The 19,338-nt window shown below is 55.8% G+C and overlaps 1 protein-coding gene across 3 annotated transcripts in view; it reads left to right on the top strand.

Annotated features, from left to right (window-relative positions):
- ACOT7 (acyl-CoA thioesterase 7) overlaps nt 1–18,205 on the top strand; it is a 100,953-nt gene extending 82,748 nt beyond the window's left edge. For all 3 annotated transcript variants that reach the window (XM_072731130.1, XM_072731131.1, XM_026005117.2), the window contains 2 exons: nt 4,770–4,954; nt 17,813–18,205. In XM_072731130.1, the coding sequence (XP_072587231.1) occupies nt 4,770–4,954; nt 17,813–17,911 (284 nt within the window). In that variant the 3' untranslated portion in view covers nt 17,912–18,205. The remainder of the gene's footprint in view (nt 1–4,769; nt 4,955–17,812) is intronic.
- Nucleotides 18,206–19,338: the final 1,133 nt, after the last annotated feature.

Below are 19,338 nucleotides of genomic sequence, written 5' to 3'. Positions count from 1 at the left end.
AGGTCAGAAGTCTGACCCGGGTCTCACTGGCTAAAGTCAGGGTGCTGTTCCTTCTGGTCACTCTAGGAGAGAATCCACTTGTTGCTTGTTCCACCTTCTAGAGGCCGCCTGCCTTCCTTGGTTTGTGGCCCCTCCTCCATCTCCAAAGTCTGCTGGATAGCATTTCCCTGACCCTGCTTCTGTTGTCATGTCTACCTGAGCCTCTGCTCTGGCCTCCTAATCCACTTGGGAGGATCCTTGTGATGACATTGGGCTCACCTGGATAATCCAGGCTGGTCGCCCCACCTCACAGTCCTCCACCAAAGCACATTTGAAAAAAGGTCATATAATTCACAGGTTTGAGGGATCAGGACGTGGACATCTTTGGGGGCTGTTGGTCCCCCTGCCATCATAGTCCATTAATGCCATGTGACACAGAGGCAGATAAGGTTCCAGACCATTTCTAAGCTCTGCCCTGTGTCTTATCCAATAAGCTCTGTAGACAGGCCTGTGGCAGAGAGCACAGGAGGGCAAGAACCCCTGGGGGGTTTCAGAGCAGCGTGAGAGGAAGTGCCCCTCAGTCTGTCCCAGGCCCTCAGCTATAGATACTTGGCATCTCCGAGGCTTGGGAGCTGTCAGAGGGGCAGCAGAGGTGGTGAGCTTCCTGGCGACTCTTGGCCTCTTACAGAGAGCTGGCGCTGGGGTCCTGAGTCTTGGCCTCTCAGAACACGCTCTCAGTCCCCTTCCCATGCAGGGACCGTGACTGCTGTGGTCACGTCTCAGCGTCAGAGCTGGCAAGTTGCTGGTCTCCTGGGACCCAGAGAGAAAGGGCAGGTTTTTTTTTAAAAGATTTTATTTATTCATGAGAGACATAGAGAAAGAGGGAGAAGCAGACTCCCTGGGGGAGCCTGATGCAGGACTTGATCCCAGGACCTCAGGATCACAACCTGAGCCAAGGCAGATGCCCAACCACTGAGCCACCCAGGCCTCCCCTTAAATGGCAGGTTTTTTTAATGCTTCGCTACCCTGTGTTCTTCACAAGCTGAAAACAGAAAATCTCCCTTGCTAATGCAGTAGCCTGTTTTAGTCATATAGACAGTCTTAGAAGCAGCTTCTTGGCCTGTGTATACATGCCCCCTCCAGAAGAAAAACGTGATTTGTTTTAGACGTTGCTTCTTATTCCGTACCAATGGGATTTCTCCACCCAACGACTCTGAGAGTATTAAGTGGGCACACTCTGCCCTTGGACTTAAGGTGGCATTTCCTGGAGGGCTGTTAAGCAGAAGAGTACCCAGACCCTACCAGAAATTTCTATCCTGGGCTTACATCCACGTGACATAATTAATGTGGGCAAGTGACCTCCAGCTGACCACGTTGGCAGGCTCAGCAGTTCCTCACAATCTCCCTGAGAGACAGCTGCCCCTGTGCCTGTTTGCAGATGAGGAAGCCAAGGCACTGACTGTGTAGTTCCTGGCTGGCTGCCTGCCCAGTGTACCCCAGAGCCTGGATTCCAGGGTCCTCCCCAGGGCCATCTCGGGGCTGCTCCAGGCCTCAGAGAGCCTACCTTTCTTTCATGGAGATGCTCAGTAGGGAATGGCTGGCTGTTCCCACTTCGGCAGCTCAGAGAACTGGGTGCCCTCTCCTGGCCTCCCTTCCCCAGGGCTGGGAGGTAGCCTAACACCATGAGCCTATCCTGGGTGGGCTCATGGCTCCAAGCACCAATGATAGCAACTGTTTTCCCCCTTTAGCTGATCACACCCAGTCTTTTAAACAAACAAGCCATTCTTTGGGTGGATTTGGACATGTAACCTAGTGGAAATGTCCCCAGGCAGTGTTTCAGTGACCGCTCAGCCAACACTGTCCCCCACAGAGAGCCTTGGAGCACGTGGCTACTGTGCCCAGCGGGTCCTGATCCCCTGTCTGCAGCTCCTCGGGCAAACAGAAGTGAACAAGAACACAAGCCGGCGACCACTGATTGGCATCCTTCCGTGTGTCAGGTGGTCTCCCAGCATTTCAGGCTGGGTTCGGGGTTGGCCTGGCAACCCTTTCTGTGGTCCTGCCCCTGTACCTGGGATGGAATGAGCCGGAACTCATGGGAAAGATCTCCATGAGATCTCTGAGCATCCTGCTTCTGGCTTTGTGTCCAAGCCCCATGTTCCCCAGTGAACCACGTTGACATGGTGGCTCTTCAGCCTCACCCAGCCTGTATGGTAAAGGGGCCTGCAGGCACCTGGTTCAGGCTCTGATCCAGTGAGAAATCACTGCAGGAGCCTCGAGGAAGGGCAGGAAGAGAAGCCAGCCCAGGCTGAGCCTCAGAGCAGGTTCTGTCCACCAGTACCCTGCACATGATGGCCTCTGTCCTCACCACTTTCCAGGCTGTGAGCACCTGCCCCCACTGACCTCTGGCCTTATGAGATAGGAGTGGCAGTCACTGGAGATGAGCAGGTTGAGCCTGGATGCTGTGTGTTCTCTTAAAAGGCACGTAGACCCTGGCTGAATGTGGTCGGTTGTACTCTAGGCTGGTCCACGGACATGTCTGTGGTGCCTCGTTCATGCCAGGTTCACTCAGACACAGGCTGTGACCATGCTTCCAAATGAGTGCACCTAAGGGGTCATTCAAAACATAGCCTTCAACTTGGGGACACGGAGCACTTCAGGGATGTCCTAACCTCCCGAAACCATACGCAGAATTGATCTGTTACATTTCTCAGCAGAGTACCCGTGGAGATCACAGGTTCTCAGAGGGTAGAGGGGACACAATTATAGAAAGAACATAGGGAGGGCAGCTCGGATGGCTCAGTGGTTTAGCGCTGCCTTCAGCCCAGGGTGTGATCCTGGAGCCCCAGGATCAAGTCCCATATTGGGCTCTCTGCATGGAACCTCTGCCTGTGTCTCTGCCTCTCTCCTTTTGTGTCTCTCCTGAATAAATAAGTAAAATCTTAAAAAAAAAAAAAAAAAAAAAAAAAGAAGAAGAAGAAGAAGAAAGAAAAAGAAAGAAAGAAAGAAAGAAAGAAAGAAAGAAAGAAAGAAAGAAAAGAAAGAAAAAGAAAAACACAGAGAAGTGCATTTGTACCTTTCCCATTCTGCTCTGGGTGCAAGGAGCCACTGCATCCCGGCTGCTGACCCTTCTGTGATTTGGGCAGAGCCTAGTGAGCTTATGAGTGGTGTGTCCCTGTTGGTCACGGAGGCAGCTCCCTCCAGAAGAGTGGCAGGACTTGCCCACTGACCCTTGACCCTTGAGCTGAGCCCCAGGTGTGTGCTGGGTGCTTTGTTCATGACCCTACCCTTATAGCTCACATAATGGCACTTGTCACTGACCTTCCTTCCTTCCCTCCCGGAAATGGCTGTTCAGGACATGAAGCACTCCCTGTAAGTATGACACTGGATGTGGCATGGAACATTCTGGTACTTGATAACCTGAAATAACTGCTTCTAGCCTGCCCACACACTCACCCCTAACTCACCAAACTGTCTTGACTTGTCCGTCTTTCCGGGTCTTTAAATGTGTCTTGTAGCACTTGTCTCCTTGGAGCTAGGACCTCGGGGTTCCCAGAGTTGTTGAAAGGTCCCCACAGCCAGCAGTGGTTCCAGGGAGTGGGGGCTGGGTGAGCTGTTCTCATAACATAACACCTTGCTAGGGGTGCAACCAGATATCAGCCCTTCCTCTATAAATCCCTGAGGATTAGTGCTGCCTTGTGGTCCAGAACCATACCATTGGTGATGATAATGATTCCGCTGAGTGCCTTCTGCCTTGGGGCACAAGGTTAGCACTTTGTTCATCTCGTGTCTTCCTTGTAGTTAGCCTGTGAGGCAAGGCATGTCTGTTTATAGGGAAAAACGGGGCTCCGTGAGGTGAAGGGAGCAAGGCTGGATGGTAGGCAAGAGCCCACGTACAGGAGGGTGGGGGCAGAAGAGCCACTCTAGGTTGAGAAGTAGCTGCCAGGGTGGATAGTCATGGCCCAGAGGCCATCCCACTGGGGATACAGGGAGGTTGGGGTTGAGGTTGAGAGGGAGTGGGTCACCTGGAATGGTGTTACAGGAATGTAGGACTTTGGACTTCATCACAATCAACAAAGGAAACCACATTGGTCCAGGCGGGAGGTGAGCACCTGGGGACCCTAACCTACGACAGGGCCATGGGTATGTTGTGGGAAGGTAGTGTCCATGGCTCTGAGGAGAGCTCTGGTCCCATGAGCCAGCCTGATGAGAGGAGAGCCTGGACGTAAGTGGAGGAGGATGTGGGCTGAAGTGCACACAGCAGCTCTGGGGGATGTAGGAACATGGTCAGGTGAGCGCTGGCCTTCCCAGGCACCTGAGGCTGCCATCACACTGGCATCAGGAACGGTAGCCAGGATGCTGGGAAGGTACTAGGAGGATAGAAGGAGGTTCTTGAGTGGCGCTTAGACAAACATGGGGCAGCTGTGTGGCACAAGTAAGGCCATGGTGTGGACAGTGTGGGTTGGCTTGGCCTCAGTGTTACTTTTGAGGAACAGAACCAGCTCACCCTGCAGCCACCCAAAAGTAGGTTGGGGGCCGGGTTGCCAGGTGACGGCCACCACTCTGAATGTTCACAGAAATCTTGAGAGTAAACGCCTGCTCCCGAGGAAGGTAAACATTCAAGGCTACTAACGAGGCACTGTGAGAGCTCATCGTTTTGATGTCCTTGTAGTTGTAGACGCTGCCTAACCAGGTGTCCTCTAACGCCCTCAGTGACCCTGCCATCCGTGCCCTCCCCTGCACCCGGCTCCTCCATCTGCGCCCTCGGCTAACCCCCTGTGTGTGCTCTGCAGGCTGTGTCATTACCATCTCTGGGCGCATGACTTTCACAAGCAATAAATCCATGGAGATCGAGGTCTTGGTGGATGCCGACCCCGTGGTGGACAACTCACAGAAGCGCTACCGGGCTGCCAGTGCTTTCTTCACCTATGTGTCCCTGAGCCAGGAGGGCAAGTCACTGCCTGTGCCCCAACTCGTGGTGAGTGACCACCTGCCCTGCTGGGGGTGCCCAGTCAGCACGCATAGAGCTTCCAGGGAAGACTGAGTCCTATGAGCACATTCTGGGGAGGAGGGCCCTGGCCTGGTGGCTCCCTGGCCCAGTGACCTTGGCTGCACTGCCCCTGTAGACTGTAAGGTCAGACCAGGCAGACAGGACAAGAAACCTCTTCACCAGCTACTTGCTCTGGGGGTTCCCCCTGGAGGGTTAGTACAGAGCCCAGGGGTTCCCAATACTATGTATGAAAGGGGCTAAGGACCTTCCCAAGGGACAGTTTCTCAAGGAGTCTTGGCCTGAGTGTCCTGCTTGATGGGGACCAGGCCAGACCCCTACATCACAGGGCTGGACCTGGGAATCTCATGGCCCTTCCCTGCCCCGGCCACCTGCCCAGGCTCTGACCTGGGCATGCAGAGAGAGGTGGCAGGTGTCTGTCCACACAGCCCCCCATGTGGGCTGCTGCCATTGCAATCCTGAAGGGTCTTGCAGCTGGAATCCCAACAAATTGACAAGTGCTGGCCATGGGGCACTTGAGAGTCAGGGAGCCGAGGTTCAAGGTGGGGAATGGGGAAGGTGGTGGGTGGGTGGTGAGGATGCTCGGCTGGGAGGTGCTTGGGAACTGTGTATTGAGGGAATGAATGGACAAATGCATGCACGCTGCTTCCCGATCTCTCGAGGCCAATGATGGCTTTACCATAAGCCTCACACATCGTTTACCAGCTCGGTCACAGTAGGGGTCGCGCCTGGAGCACCTGCCAACGAACCCGCTGCCCACTCCTCAAAGCCAACACCGCCCCAGCCCTGGGGAGTGGGGCCCCGCTGCTGGCTTCGCTGTCAGCCTGCAAGGACCCCTCAGATCAGCAAGACTCAGGCACTTGTGGAGGGTCCTCCATCCAGTCCTGGGTGTGGGTCCAGCCCCTTATTTCTCCTCGAGCCACACTGCACATCTGTTGCTAGAGGCCACTCCTCTGGGGCCATGGTCGGAGCTTCCTGCCTCTGTGGGGTGAGGGTGAGGGGGCAGAGTGGCCTGGGCAGGGTAAGTTCTCTTGAGCACCTGGCACTTTTGTGGCCCCAGCCAATGAAAACCTTCGTAACAGACACACTGTAACTAAGACCTCACTTCTCACGCCGACTGGGAACAAGGCTCTCCCATTCTGCTTTCTCCACATGCTGAGGACAGCCCTGTGGCTGGTGGCCTGCCTGAGGCCCCCCGAGACCCTGTGTGTGTAGGGGGTGTTAGCACACAGGCCACCATGGTAGTGAGACCCGTGGTGTGGCTGTGGGGCCTCCCCTGCAGCCTGTCTCCACCTGCCCTTTGCCAGCTCTGCCTCTCTCCCATAGGGTCTCCACATGCACCTCAAACATGATTTATCTTGAACTGAACTCGTTATCTTTCCCCAAAAAAACCCCACTGGTCCTCACGGGTTCCCTCTACTCAGTGAGTCTGAGAATGTGCCTGGTTCCTCTGTCCTGTCTCTTGCTTACCCCACCATACCCACTGTCTCTAGGCCGCATCCATGGCTGGATCCCTGCTCAGCCCTGAGTTGTCCTGCCTCCTCCATTCCTGCTGCCCTTGCTCTGACCCCACACTGGAGCCAAGGGAGTTTGTTAAAATCAGATTTTCTCCCTCTCCTGCCTGATCTGCTCAGCAGCCTCTGTGCCATCAACACAGTACAGCACAGCAAAGTTGGCTTTTCTGGCCTCGGCCTCCAGACTCATTCCTGCCTCGGGGACTTTGCACATGCTGTTCTCTGCCTGGACACCTTCCCTCAGACCATCATGGAGTCAGCTCTTTCCACTGTTTTTCAGAGAGTTTGTCCTTAGATGGTCTTCCCTGCACACTCAAGATAAAGCCTGACCCCACCACTGCCCAGTGACTCTCTCCTATCCCCATACCATCTCTGGGCACCCAGCACCATCTCAAACCCTCTGGTGCATATGCATTTGTTTTGGATCCAGCCCTGGCCTGGTATGTGACTCCAAGATGCCCAGAACAGAGGGGCTCAGGAAAATGCCTGTGGGGGCCTCATGGGCTTGCTCACCTCTCCAGCCATCTTTCTCCACCCCACTGCTCAGTGCCCTGCTGGACAGTTGGCATCTGCAGGTCCCTAAACACCCCAGGGCCTCCCTCCCCTCACTGTTGCAGGCACGCTCATACTGTCAGGCACACACGTGAGTGTGGGTATCCTGCCACCTGCTTCTGGTCAGGGCTCCAGGAGTTCTAATGGTGTGGTCCCTGGCTCGTATTTGGTGCACCTGTTTCTGCATCTGTACTGGGGGGACAGCCCTAGTGAGCACCACAAAGGATGGAGGAGGATTCTGGGAGCTTCACACTTGTCTGCTGCTGTTCATTGTGCTCTGCTGGAACTGCTGCCCTCCTGGGGGGAGCAGGTAGGGACACTGGACTGTGTTAGATGCTCCTGAGGGTCACAAGGGAAGAAGCAGGAGGTAGGGGATCGGCATCCCCTGAGACAGTTGTCGCTACCTGAGTAGGTCCCTTCCAAGGAGGGCCTTGTTGGACAGGGCTGCATTGCAGCAGGGCCTGGTGTTAGGGGCAGGGGAGCTGTTTCCCAGAGACTATCCAGGTAAAAGGAACCAGGGATTTGAGCCCTGGGGGCCAGAGGTGGCCACCCATAAGAGGGGGAAGGGGACAGGAAGACACCTGAGGCCACCCAGCTGATCCTTGCTAGGCCCAGCCCCGGGACCCAGCCTTCTGACTACTTGGGCTCTTTCCTCTCCTGTCATCTGAGTGGGTACAGAAGCCTACAGGGCTCCCCAAATGGGTATGAGAATAAGAACAGTCAAGGAGTCAAACCATCTTCATTTTGCAGAGGCCCATTCTGAGTAAACATGAATTGACAGGGTTTTCTGGCAAGGTCCAAAGTGCTAACCATTGCTGACTTGTAAGGCTCACCCGCCCAAGAGCTCAGCAGCTGCTGTGGGCTTGTTTGAAGGGGCCATGGCTGCCCCTGCAGCCCCCACCTTACATGCACCCCAGAACTCAGCCCACTGGGTAGACCAGTGCTGCGGCTGAGAGGGGTCCAGTCTCCTGTGGAGAGTACCTGCGGTCAGGGAGCCCTTTGTGGGGGTACTATGACCTTCACAGACACAGGAAGCAGTCCTGGGTCTGGGCCAGTCTATAGATCCAGCAAGCTGTCTGTGTCCTTTCTAGAGACCCATGACATGGGACAGGGGGATGTCAGTCCTAGGTGAGGGCCAGTCCAGAGAAAGAGGTACTGGTGCCTAGCAGGGCTGCAGAAGGATGGTGGGAAAAGACACCTGCTTGAATGACGGGGACAGTGACCAAATCCCTGGGTTTAAGGGGCCAGGGGTTAGCGATGTCCTCATGCTGATCCTGGATGTTACTGCTTGCTAATTAAAGATGGTCTTTGATTCTTCATGAAGGTGTCCTGGGGCCCAGCCTCTGGCAGGGAGGGCTGGTGACACCCCAGAGAGGGGTTTTTAGCTCCAGCCTGTCCCTGGCACTCGAGGACCACCATCTGAGCAGCGTCTGTCTCCCAAAGCCCATGTGCTCCCCACAGCCAATGTGTGTGCCCATGGGGGGCACTCAGCCCTCCTCCCCTCCTCGCCACCCCCACCCCCTGCTGTCAGCAATTCTTCTACCTCCCGTCTATTTTTAGCTTCCATCCCCAGGGCCCAGCTGACACGGAAGACAGCGTTGCTGTTTGGGGTTTTTCTTGATGAATATTTTATGCTAGGGAGGCTGCACCGAGTCCAGCAGCTGCCGGCACTTCCCAGGCTAATCATTAAAGAGGCAAATGCAGAGCATGGAGCCAGGCTGCTGGTCTGGACACCAAGTCCAGGGCCCCTTGCTGCCCTGCCTCCCTCTGAAGGCCTCTCTGTGGCTACAACCTCTGACCTTGGGGGTAGAGGACACGCCCCAGATTTCACTGAGTGGGGCTGGAGAGGGGCCTGTGCAGAGAGATGGAGGAAGCCACTTGGGGACCTGGCATCGAGTTGGTCCCAACACCACCTATGGGTGATTTTTTTCCAGACCTTTTTAGTTTCCAGAAACGTGAGGACCACCAGGAAAGGCTGAGGCACAGTGGACCAGGGCCTAGACCCAGCAGCCTCAGCCTCAGCCACTGAATGACAAGAAAGTATTTTCTAGGTTAAAACGGGAGGTGGTGAGGAAATCGGGTGGCCATCCCTCTGTCCTTTTAGAGCAAGGCTTACCCCAGCCGGTGAGCTCTACCCAGAGTACAGTGAGAACGCGTGCTCGGAGGGCACCCACCCCACCAGCCCCTTCCTGCCTGGGAAGACATGTCAGCATCCTGGATGCTCACTGTACTAGAATGACTTCCAGTTACTCCCTGACTTCAGAAATTCAGATGCACTGTAGTGCAGCAGCTCAACCCTGTTCCTGGAAGGGTATGAGCAGCCACGGTACCAAGGGAAGCTGTACTCGCTGCTTCCTTGCACGGGGGTGTGTCAGGGACTGGACTGCTCACCAAGCTTCTCCGCCCAGTGTTCTGTTCTCTCCCTTGGTTCTGGAGGCTTCACAGAGATTCTGTCTTGTGATGAGATAATGCCAGCATCCTGAAGCTGCTCCTTTCACCCAAAAGCTTAGTGCTGGAGAATGTCGGTGGCCTAGGAGAATCTCAGCTGTGGGTGCCCCACCTGCACGGCCTTCACATGCTCTGCTGAGCCCAGGCTCTTCCTCCGACCATGCCCTCGGAAACTCCACTGTGTCCCTGGCTGCTCCCTAACGGCCTCTTTGCCCAAGTGGCATGTGTTTTGGAGACCACTCAGTTAACATTCACCAGCCTGGTGTCCAAATGGGAGGGCTCATGGCACCAGTGATAAACCTTTTCTTGTTAAAATGCTGGTGGTTTCTACTCATGAAATACCAGTCTTGTTGCTTCGTTGGCGTTGTTTTCAAGTCCAGGGAACCCCTTGCTGTTTTAATTTCCTTAGAGCTGGAAACCCAGAGGCGGGCTCTCAGAGGGCAACATTAGGCCTGATTCTGTGTGGTTGCCAGAAGGCAGCTGCAGGAGGGGAGTCCCGTGGGGGAGACCTACATTGGAAAGGCGGGATCCCAGTATGTCAGGGAGCCCCAGGTTCCGCTGCAGCTACGTTGGACAGTAAATGAGGGGAGAGACCTATGAAGGTTGCTGACCCCCACGGAGGGGTGTGCAGCAGGACAGCCTCGTGCCTGGTGTGCCCCAGGGTGGAATGTGGTGCCACCCACCCCCAGCTTATATGAAAACCTGCTGCCTGGTGGCACCATGCTTTCTCTGCAAGGTGGAGTCCCGTGGCAAAGGCCCTGTGAATCCAGGGACACAGTACTCAAAGTGTACTCAGAGGTACGGGTAAGAAACAGGCCCTGGACCCCTCTCTCTGTCCCAGCTTGGTGGTAGGAAGGATGCAGAAGGGCCTCCCTGCGTGCTCGCACACACAGACTCAGGGTGAAGCATGTCAGCACTGCCAGCAGGGGAGGAGCTCCTGCTTCTGGGGGCTTCATCCCCACCTTGGCACGCTGTACGCTCCTGCTCATGCCTTTGTCACCCATGTAGGCTCCTTTGAGCCCGTCAGTGGGCTGAGCTTTAGACTGGAGTGGGGACAGATGATGCTTAACTGTGTGTCCTATGAGCAAAACCACTGGTTTTGGATCTTTAACAAAAAGACTACACCAATTTGGAATTAAGGCTCTTTTGTTTTGCTCTTCGGTTTGGTTTGCTCATCACTCATTCAGCAGATGTGTCCTAGGCCCTCACTGTGTCCCAGGCACAGTGCTGGCTTCAGACAGACGGCAGGAAAGACAGACTCAGCACACAGCACATGCACACACATGGGGCCGAGGACTCAAGTGAGGCCAGGCCCAGCCTCTGCAAATGGCAGTTACGGTCTTTATCACTGTCCAGAGAGGACAGCCGTGTCAGCCCAGGTGTGAGGAGCAAGTGCTGTGACACCCCCAATACCTGGGGGAAGCTGGCCAATAGGACTGAGTCCTCTTCACCTTCTCTACCAGAGACTGCCCCCCTCCCCTGCCTTTCCCGTGGCCCCATGCGGCCAGCCTCTCCTAGGGGAGTCCTTGGCTGCACAGCAGAGCAGACATGCTGGAGGCTGAGCCTAGCAGCGGGGTGAGGAGCCCCAATGAGAGTGCTCAAGGTTCTACAGCCATCTCACTGTTAGAGCTGCCAGTGGAGGCCGCCACGATGAGCCCCCTGTGGGTGCCTCAGGCCAAGTGGTGAGAGCTCTGTCACCTGCCTGCCCTCAGGGGTGGCTTCCCAGGTGCACGGACCCGCCTGCTGAGGTTGTGTCCATGGTGTCCATGGGGGGAGCCCCACTCTGGGGACAGGACTGCTTGCTAGGCTAGGAGTCCCGGATGCCAAGTTCGTCCTGTGCTGAGTGGCCCCAGTCATCAGAAGACATCCTAATTGCCTGCACAATTGTCCCAAGATCCCTCCTGTCTCCCATTACAAAGACGGGAGAGGGTGCGTGCATGGTTTCCTAATTAAGAATGTCTGTGTCCCTCCGGCTCGCAGGAAGTTGTTCTGTCACCACGGGAAACCCTCTTCACACCAGACATTCGTTAATTACAAAAAGGACAAGCTATTGATTTTACCAAGGGTGGAACTTAGTCACTCGCCCTCCGTGCCAAGTTCCAAATGTGTGTTCTCGCAGCACAGAAAATGCAAACTGGAAAACATTTGGTCTGCACCGTTAGGCTCTGCGAGCCACAGGCTTCCCTCCCGTGGAAGGGAGCCTGGAAGACAGCATCTGGCAGGAAAGCAGGAGGAGGGAGGGAGAGGACGCAGATCTGAGGCCCCTGCAGCTGGCAGGCGGGAGCCACGGGGCTCCCTGAGCAGAGGGGCAGGGGCATCTTCGAGCCCTGGTCTCTGTGGCCAGCTGTGAAGATGACCCCCAGGGCCACCCACCCCTCTCCCCCACGGGCAGTGCTGTGGGTTGGCAGATAGTAAGGACTCCTGTCTGCGACATGGCTACCTCATGGGTATGCACATGCATACATGGCGTGACTCCTGCACATGGGCAGCCTTCTGCTGGCACTGCAAGAAATGCCTGGCCATGCCACACTCTAGAGTCCCCAATTTATAGGTGGGTGAAGCTTGCCGGGGAGGGCGGGGGCCAAGCCCCTGTGGCCCACCCGTCCACCGTCCCTTCCACCACGTGGGCACCTCCTCATGCCCTGGGATGTGGTGCTCCAAGGTCCGAGCCCCCCCCCCCCCCAACCCTTGACCAGGGTGCCAGTGTGGTGCTCGGGCCATCGAGAGCTATCACCCTATGGTCCCGAGCCCTCTTCCTGCCCACAACTCCAGGCACTTGAAGGCAAATGTGATTTCCCACGGAAGAGCTTTTTCCTTCTCCCCGCCACCCCCCAGCCCTCCATTAAAAACAGCAACAGCCAACAACTTATGTATTTATTTACTTTGCCGGATGGAGGGAGATGGGATGCAAGGAGGCAGCAGCTGGGCCGTGGGCGGGGGCCGCGTGCAGGCAGCCATCTGTCTGTTCTGTCGGCTTCACACCCGGTGGGGAAGTGGTGGCCTCTCTTCGTCACTTGGCTGGGAAGGCTGTTTGTCAGAACCCACGGCCTAGGGAGGCCGAACGTCCTCCAGCCAGCAGGGCAGGGACTGTGCCAGCACAGAGAACAGAGACGCTGCCCTGCCCACCCCTGTTTGCAGGGTGGCAGCGAGGAGCCGCCCTGCCTTTGACTGTCATCCAGGGCAGCCAGGTGAGGGGAGGGGTGCAGCCCTCCTAGGGTGGGTGCTCCATGCCTTGATATCAACCCAGTACTGCTCCCAGGCTTGGTGGGGGGGTGCTCCAGAGCCCAGAACACACAGCTCACGAGGCTCATGCCAAGACCAAAAGAGAGATGAGTCTTCGGCGGGCTCCTTCGTCCAAGGCCTTGCGAATGTCTCGGGCTCGCTGCAGCTGGCCAGCTGCCTCCACATCCATCACGAGACGGTGTTAGTTCTGTCTGAGGGCAGATCCCAGCTGCTGAGTTCGCTGTGGAATATTGAACGTTGGTGCTGGGCGCTGGCCTCTCCCTCCACTGAGTGGACGCTAGAATTTACCGTGTTTTGTGCCAGCAGCATAGATGGGAATCACCTGCACTTCAGGCTCTGCCCCCAGTCACTCGTTGACTGAATTAGTGAGAGAAGCATCCAGAGCCTTTGGTGCACACATTTTGGAAGGCTTGATGGCCTGTTGGCCCCTGAGGGGTGAGTAGCTCCAAGGCTGGAGTGAGCGGCTGGGACAGAAACACACCTCTGATCGTGATCTCCTGGCAGGCTGGCACCAGAATGAGAGGGTGCCTTCAGTCCAGTGGCTGGTGCCCATGGGCTTGTTCCCTCCCAGATGGAGAAGCACCCAGGGGCTGCACCGCTGCATGTCCAAGTGGGCTCTAGGCTTGTTCTGGGAGGGCAGGCCCTTCCCATTCACCAGGGCAACTTTGGAGGGTCACCATGTCCCCCATTGCCGCTGATGAGCCCACCGATAAGAGCCCATTGGCATGGAATGACCTGGACATCAGCAGCCGTGCCCAGGTTCAAATCAAGGCCCTACCACTAACCAGCTGTCACTTGGGCAAGCCACTCACCCTCTCTCTGCTGCACATCGTCATCAGTAGAAGGGAAGCAGTAATGACTGGTGCTGCTTGTGGGTTGTTGTGCAGACTCTGATGTGCTGGTGCGGTCCTGGCATGTGTCAGGACTCACTCAGTGCAGGCTGCTCCCCAGAAGCTGTTGCTCAGGGTCCCTGCACCTAGCACAGAGCAGCACACGGGGTGCTCGGGACACATGTGGGGAATGAACGAATCAAGCTTGGCCACTGTAGAGAGAGGGCCAAGTTAAATTGACCGTTTCCTTTGCCCTGCAGCCCCTTGTGTGCCACGATCGGGGTGGGAGGCATGGCCATGCTGAAGCTTCTCTGACTCTGAACTGTTGAGGAGGGCTGTTCACAGCTGGTGGTGCTGAGCTATGATCACATACCGTAGTTCCTCCATTTACCGCATATAATCCAGCGGCTGTTAGTATATTCACAGGGCTGTGCAACGATTGCCATGGTCAATTTTAGAACATTTTCATCCCTCCCCCAGGCCCTGGCACTACTAGCCTGTGTTCTGTGGTTGTGCTTACTCCAAATGTTTGGTATAAATGGACTCATACAAGAGATGGATGGAGAGTTGGGGGGCTTCTTTCTCTCGATTGTGGGGACAGCTGAAAGGACTTTGGTACCCACCCCCAGCAACCCTATAGGATGGATACCGGTCCATTTTACAGAAAAGGAATATATGTGAGTCTCTGAGCCTTATGATGGGTAAGCAGCAAAGCCAGAGATAAGCCAGCCCTGCTGCCACCCCCTTCTCCTTCCCTCCCCCCGCCCCCCACTCCAGCTCCAGAGGGGAGGCTGGGCTGGTTTGGGAGCAGAAAGAAGAGGCCATTCCTTGGGCAGCCGGGGTGGCTCAGCGGTTTAGTGCTGCCTTCAGCCCAGGGTGTGATCCTGGAGCCCCGGGATCGAGTCCCATGTTGGGCTCCCTGCATGGAGCCTGCTTCTCCCTCTGCCTGTATCTCTGCCTCTCTCTTGCTCTGTGTCTTTCATGAATAAATAAATCTTAAAAAAAAAAAAAAAAAAAGGCCATTCCAGGAAGGACCTTGCAGTGTGATGGGGGTCCCAAGGCAGGCCAGCCCAATCCAGAAGGCAGGTGGTGCTAGCCAGTGTCTATCTAGGCATCTCCCAGAGCTGTCAGAAAAGGGTTTTTTTGCTTTTTTTTTTTTTTTTTTTTAAGATTTTTATTCTCTCATGAGAGACACAGAGAGAGAGGCAGACACATAGGCAGAGGGAGAAGCAGGCTCCTCCTGGGGAGCCCAATATGGGATTTGGTCCCGGGACCCTGGGATCAGGACCTGAGCCAAAGGCAGATGCTCAACCGCTGAGCCACCCAGGTGCCCCTTTTTTCTTTTTTTTTTTTTAAGATTTATTTTATTTACTGAGAGCATGAGAACATGAGCAGGGGGAAGGTGCAGAGGAAGGAGAAGCAGGCTCCACACTGAGCAGGGAGCTTGACACTGGGCTTGATCCCAGGAACCTGGGATCATAACCTGAGCAGATGGTTAACTGACCGAGCCACCCAGACACCCCTTGAATGACCCACTTCTGCCCACACTCTAGGGTGCCCCTGGGGACGGCTCCATTTGCTGCTCTTCCCTGGACCCTTCCCTGCTCTTCTGAGCCCTGAGAGCCTTTGGCTGGTGACACAAGCACTTGGGGACCACGTTCCTTGTGCAAATCCCATGTCTGCCAGTTTGTAGAAATGGTGGTAGAAAGCATGGACTGGAGACATGGAAAGGCACCCCTCCCATCAGGCTGGACCTGGCTCCCGTGGACTCTGCAAACGGCCTGGGTGGCCATGAGTCTCCATCCTGCTGCCTTGCCCATGCCAAGCTCTTGCTCTTGTTTTTGAGAAGTTCTTTTCTTTCCTAGCCTCTTGCCTTTTCCTTGCTCCAGGGATGGAAACTCCAGAACCCCCAACAGAGAGGGGCTGGGCCTTTGGAGCTGGGAGGACCCTTGGCACGTGGCCCAGCCCATGCTCTCCCCTTCAGCCAGCTCCCCTGTTTGCCACCTTCAGGACCCAAACACTCTGCCCGTGAGCTGGTCCTCCACCCCCGAGGAGGGGCTCTGCCATGCAGTTCTCCTGAGCTGTGGCCTTTGGCTGCAGATGGATAGGAGCCACAGTTCCCCTCAGCCACACCAAGCATGTTCCACAGCGGGGAAAGAGAAGGCCCCTACTGTTCCAGCCTGGTGGCCTTCACCTTGCATTCTTGGACTCTTTGGCTGTCCCCCATTTGGTACAGGGATCCATGGATAGAGAGCAGAGACCTGCTACTCAGTGTGGCCTCCAGGCCAGCAGCATCACATCATCGGATGCTTGTTAGAAATTAATCTCAAGGGGCAGCCCTGGTGGCACAGCGGTTTGGCGCCGCCTGCAGCCTGGGGTGTGATCCTGGAGACCTAGGATCGAGTCCTGCATCGGGCTCCCTGCATGGAGCCTGCTTCTCTTCCTCTGCCTGTGTCTCTGCCTCTCTCTGTGTGTCTATGAATAAATAAATAAAATCTTAAAAAAAAAATTAATCTCAGGCCCCTAGACCCCCTGGATCAGAATCTGCATGTGTAAGATCCCTGGGGGACTTATGCACATGGAAGCATTGGAGAAGCCCTGGCTGGGCATGTTATGCCTTCATTGCACAGGAGCCAGCCCCATCAGAATGCGGCCTGGTCTTTGTGGAGTGCCTTCAGCAACAGGGATGGCCCCCCTGGCCCTCTTGCCCCCAGAAGGGCCCCCCTTAGCACTGCCTGCTCTAACCGAGAGAACATTTTGTTTCCCTAGGCTGTTTCAGGTTAAATTGCATGGCCTCAAATTTCATTTTTTTTAAAAGTCAGCCAGAGATGAAACCAGAGCAGCAGGAGGGCCATCTTCACTAACGCGTCTTGGAAAGCCACCACTTCCCACATGTGCTCCGAAGACTCCAAATAGGCACCGGAGCCACCATAAGGAGCATGATCCCAGTTCTTTAAATACCCAATGTCCCACTGGCTCTACGCCACGAGGTTTTGACAGTTTACACCTGGTGACATTTAGCGAACACTTTCTGAGAAGGCTGAGGGGGAGGAGATATTTGGTTTAACCTGACATTATATCCTCGGGCTGATTGTTCTCTCTTTTGCCAATATACCATTTGCCTGTAAAACACTTGAGCCTAAAAATAGCTGCTGGGGCTTGGTGTCATTGTGGATGAAGGGCAACTGCCCCATTTCTTTGGCTTTCAGACACCCTTAAAGTATCACAAGGAAACGTCCCCGAGGAATCAGCGCAGCTCTTTCAACCTGAATTCGTGAGCAAGGCGGACCAGAGGGAACTTTGCAGTGAATAGATGGGGCCTTGGGGAGTGACCGCTGCCCTTAGCGCCAGGCCAGGCCACTCTTTTTTTTTTTTTTTTTTTTTTTTTAATTTTAGTTTAGAGAGAGAGAGTGGGAGAGAGGGGGTAGGAGCAGAGGAAGAGAGAGAATCCTCTAGCAGACTCTGCTGAGCACGGAGCCCAAAGCAGGGTTCAATCTCACCCTGAGATCGTGACCTGAGCCAAAACCAAGTCTGATGCTTAAAACTGACAGCCACCTAGGCTACTCGTAAAAGTGAAAGGGGGCACCGTTCAGTCGTGCCAGGTCGGCAGGCAAAACCCATCCTCCAGCTAATTCCCTCTGAGCAGTAGGCTCTGTGCCCCCTCATCCCCTACCCCGAGTATGGGGACATGGCTTCTTAGGTTGCTCAGAGGAAAGCGACAGAAGGGGTGAGTGGGAACCAAGGAGTCACTTCCTGGTCATCTGCCGTCCCGGGCTCCCTGCCCACAAAGTGATCACTATTGCTCCTGGTACAATAAAATGGCCTTCCTAAGGTCACACAGCCAGCCCAGTGCTTATCCCCACTTGCCTTTGGGGCAGGGGCTGTGAGCTCCTAGCATTCCCTGGGTGTGGACCAAACGCAGCCCTCCCCTCACTCAGCAGGGACCCTCTTCCTTCCTCACACCCACAGGTTGCCTTTTAGGCCTTCCTTCCCACGTTTCATTTATCATCTGCATTTCTAGCAGAAGTTCCTTACCATAGAGGCACTGGGCTTGGGATTCCACCTGCTGTGAAGGGTGGTGTGGGGGTGCCTGTGCTGCTGGCATCCCTACAGGGACTTCTTCCCGTGGGTCCCAAGGCCAGTGCCTGGCAGCCTGGTGGGGCCTTCTGAGTCCTCCTGGGGCAGGGCCCCGGCCTTGGCCCCCGGTCTAACCTGTTTGTTTCTGTGTGTGTGGTCCACAGCCCGAGACCGAGGACGAGAAGAAGCGCTTTGAGGAAGGCAAAGGGCGGTACCTGCAGATGAAGGCGAAACGGCAGGGCCGGGCCGAGCCCCAGCCCTAGGGGCCATCCTCACGCCGGGCCCCGGAGTGGCCCCAATGTCTCGTCACTTAGAATTCACCCCCTTGGCCAAAAACCCAATCCACATTGAGAGCTGGTGTTGTGTGAAGTGTTCGTCTTGCAGTGTTAACCTGTGCTCTCCTGAAAACCTACACACCAAAGCTTTATTTCTATCACTCCTGTGTAAGTGCTACAGTGTTGTCCCTGCCTCCAGAGGCTCCCTAGGGAATACTTGCGTGCACACTGTTTGGTGTGTCAAGAATCCAGCATCACTAATAAAGCTGCTGTTTGGCTGGACGTTGGTCCTGGGTGGTCATTTGTCTTGGGGCTGCTTTCCTGTTGGGCACAGGATGCAGGGGCCGGAGGCTTCACGGACCCACCCCTCCCTTACCCCCCGAGTGCCAATACTTGCATACCCCAGAATTCAGGTTTGCCCCATGACTTGCTGGCTGGAGAGAACACCCCTTCCCTCCCAGGGCTCTGGTTCCACATCCTGGCCTGGAGGCACCAGCACCCTGTTTACCATCCCTCCAGCCTACGCAGGATGCTAGCTCTGAGCTTCCAGTGGCCTTTCCGTAGTTGGGGGTGGAAGGTGCTTTCGAGGACTCAGGGAGGTGCCTCTCAAGAGAATGCTGAGCCCACCTGACTGGAGCATGCCCAGCATATGGGAGCCCTGCCCTGGCCCTCCTTCCAGCCTTTCATGGAAGCAGCTCTGACACCTTGGCGCTCTGGAGAAAGAGGCAGGAGGTCTAGCTCCTTCTGCTAGAAGGAGCCTCCCAGCTGGTGCCAGAGCCCCTGTGCCCGCCGTACAAACCCCCACATACTCGGGACAAGGGATCATTGCAAAGGCTTGGGTGTGAGTCTGAGGGGCAGTGCGTGTGAATGGTGCCTATGTACAGCTGTGTGTGCACACACATCTGTGACCCTGTCTGTGCACACATGTGCATGTGTGAGATGAGGCTGTGCATCCACCTAGGCCAGCAGCCTTGGGGAGCAGACAAGCCACCAAGGCCACTACAGGAGGGCAGGGGGGTCAGTCCTTCACCCCCACCCATGGCTGAGAAAGACCACCAGGCACACCTGGTGGTGAGAGAATGTTCCCGACTCAGGCTTCTCCTGGAAGCCTGGAGATGGAAACTGGCCACAACAGCTGCAGCCTCACACGGGGCTCCCTCGGGCCCAGAGAGAGAGAATGCAGCTCCAGATGTGCAGAAACACCCGCCAAGAGCTTCGGAATCCGTCTCAGGCCTCAAGCCCAGCTGACGGGGTTATTTCCTGCCTAGAAGCAGGGGGAGGGAATAGGCCACATGAGGCCATGGCAGCAATCCCCTCAGCCGCCCCAGCTCCACCTATGCCCATGCTTACCTGAACGCCATGGGTGGTGTCCTGGGCTGGGGGCCACTGGGAGGCCTGCCCTTCAGGTCCAGCAG

Source organism: Vulpes vulpes, chromosome 12, assembly GCF_048418805.1.
Source record: "Vulpes vulpes isolate BD-2025 chromosome 12, VulVul3, whole genome shotgun sequence".
In the NCBI taxonomy this organism is placed as follows: Eukaryota; Metazoa; Chordata; class Mammalia; order Carnivora; family Canidae; genus Vulpes; species Vulpes vulpes.
This window is presented reverse-complemented; position numbering and strand designations above follow the sequence as displayed.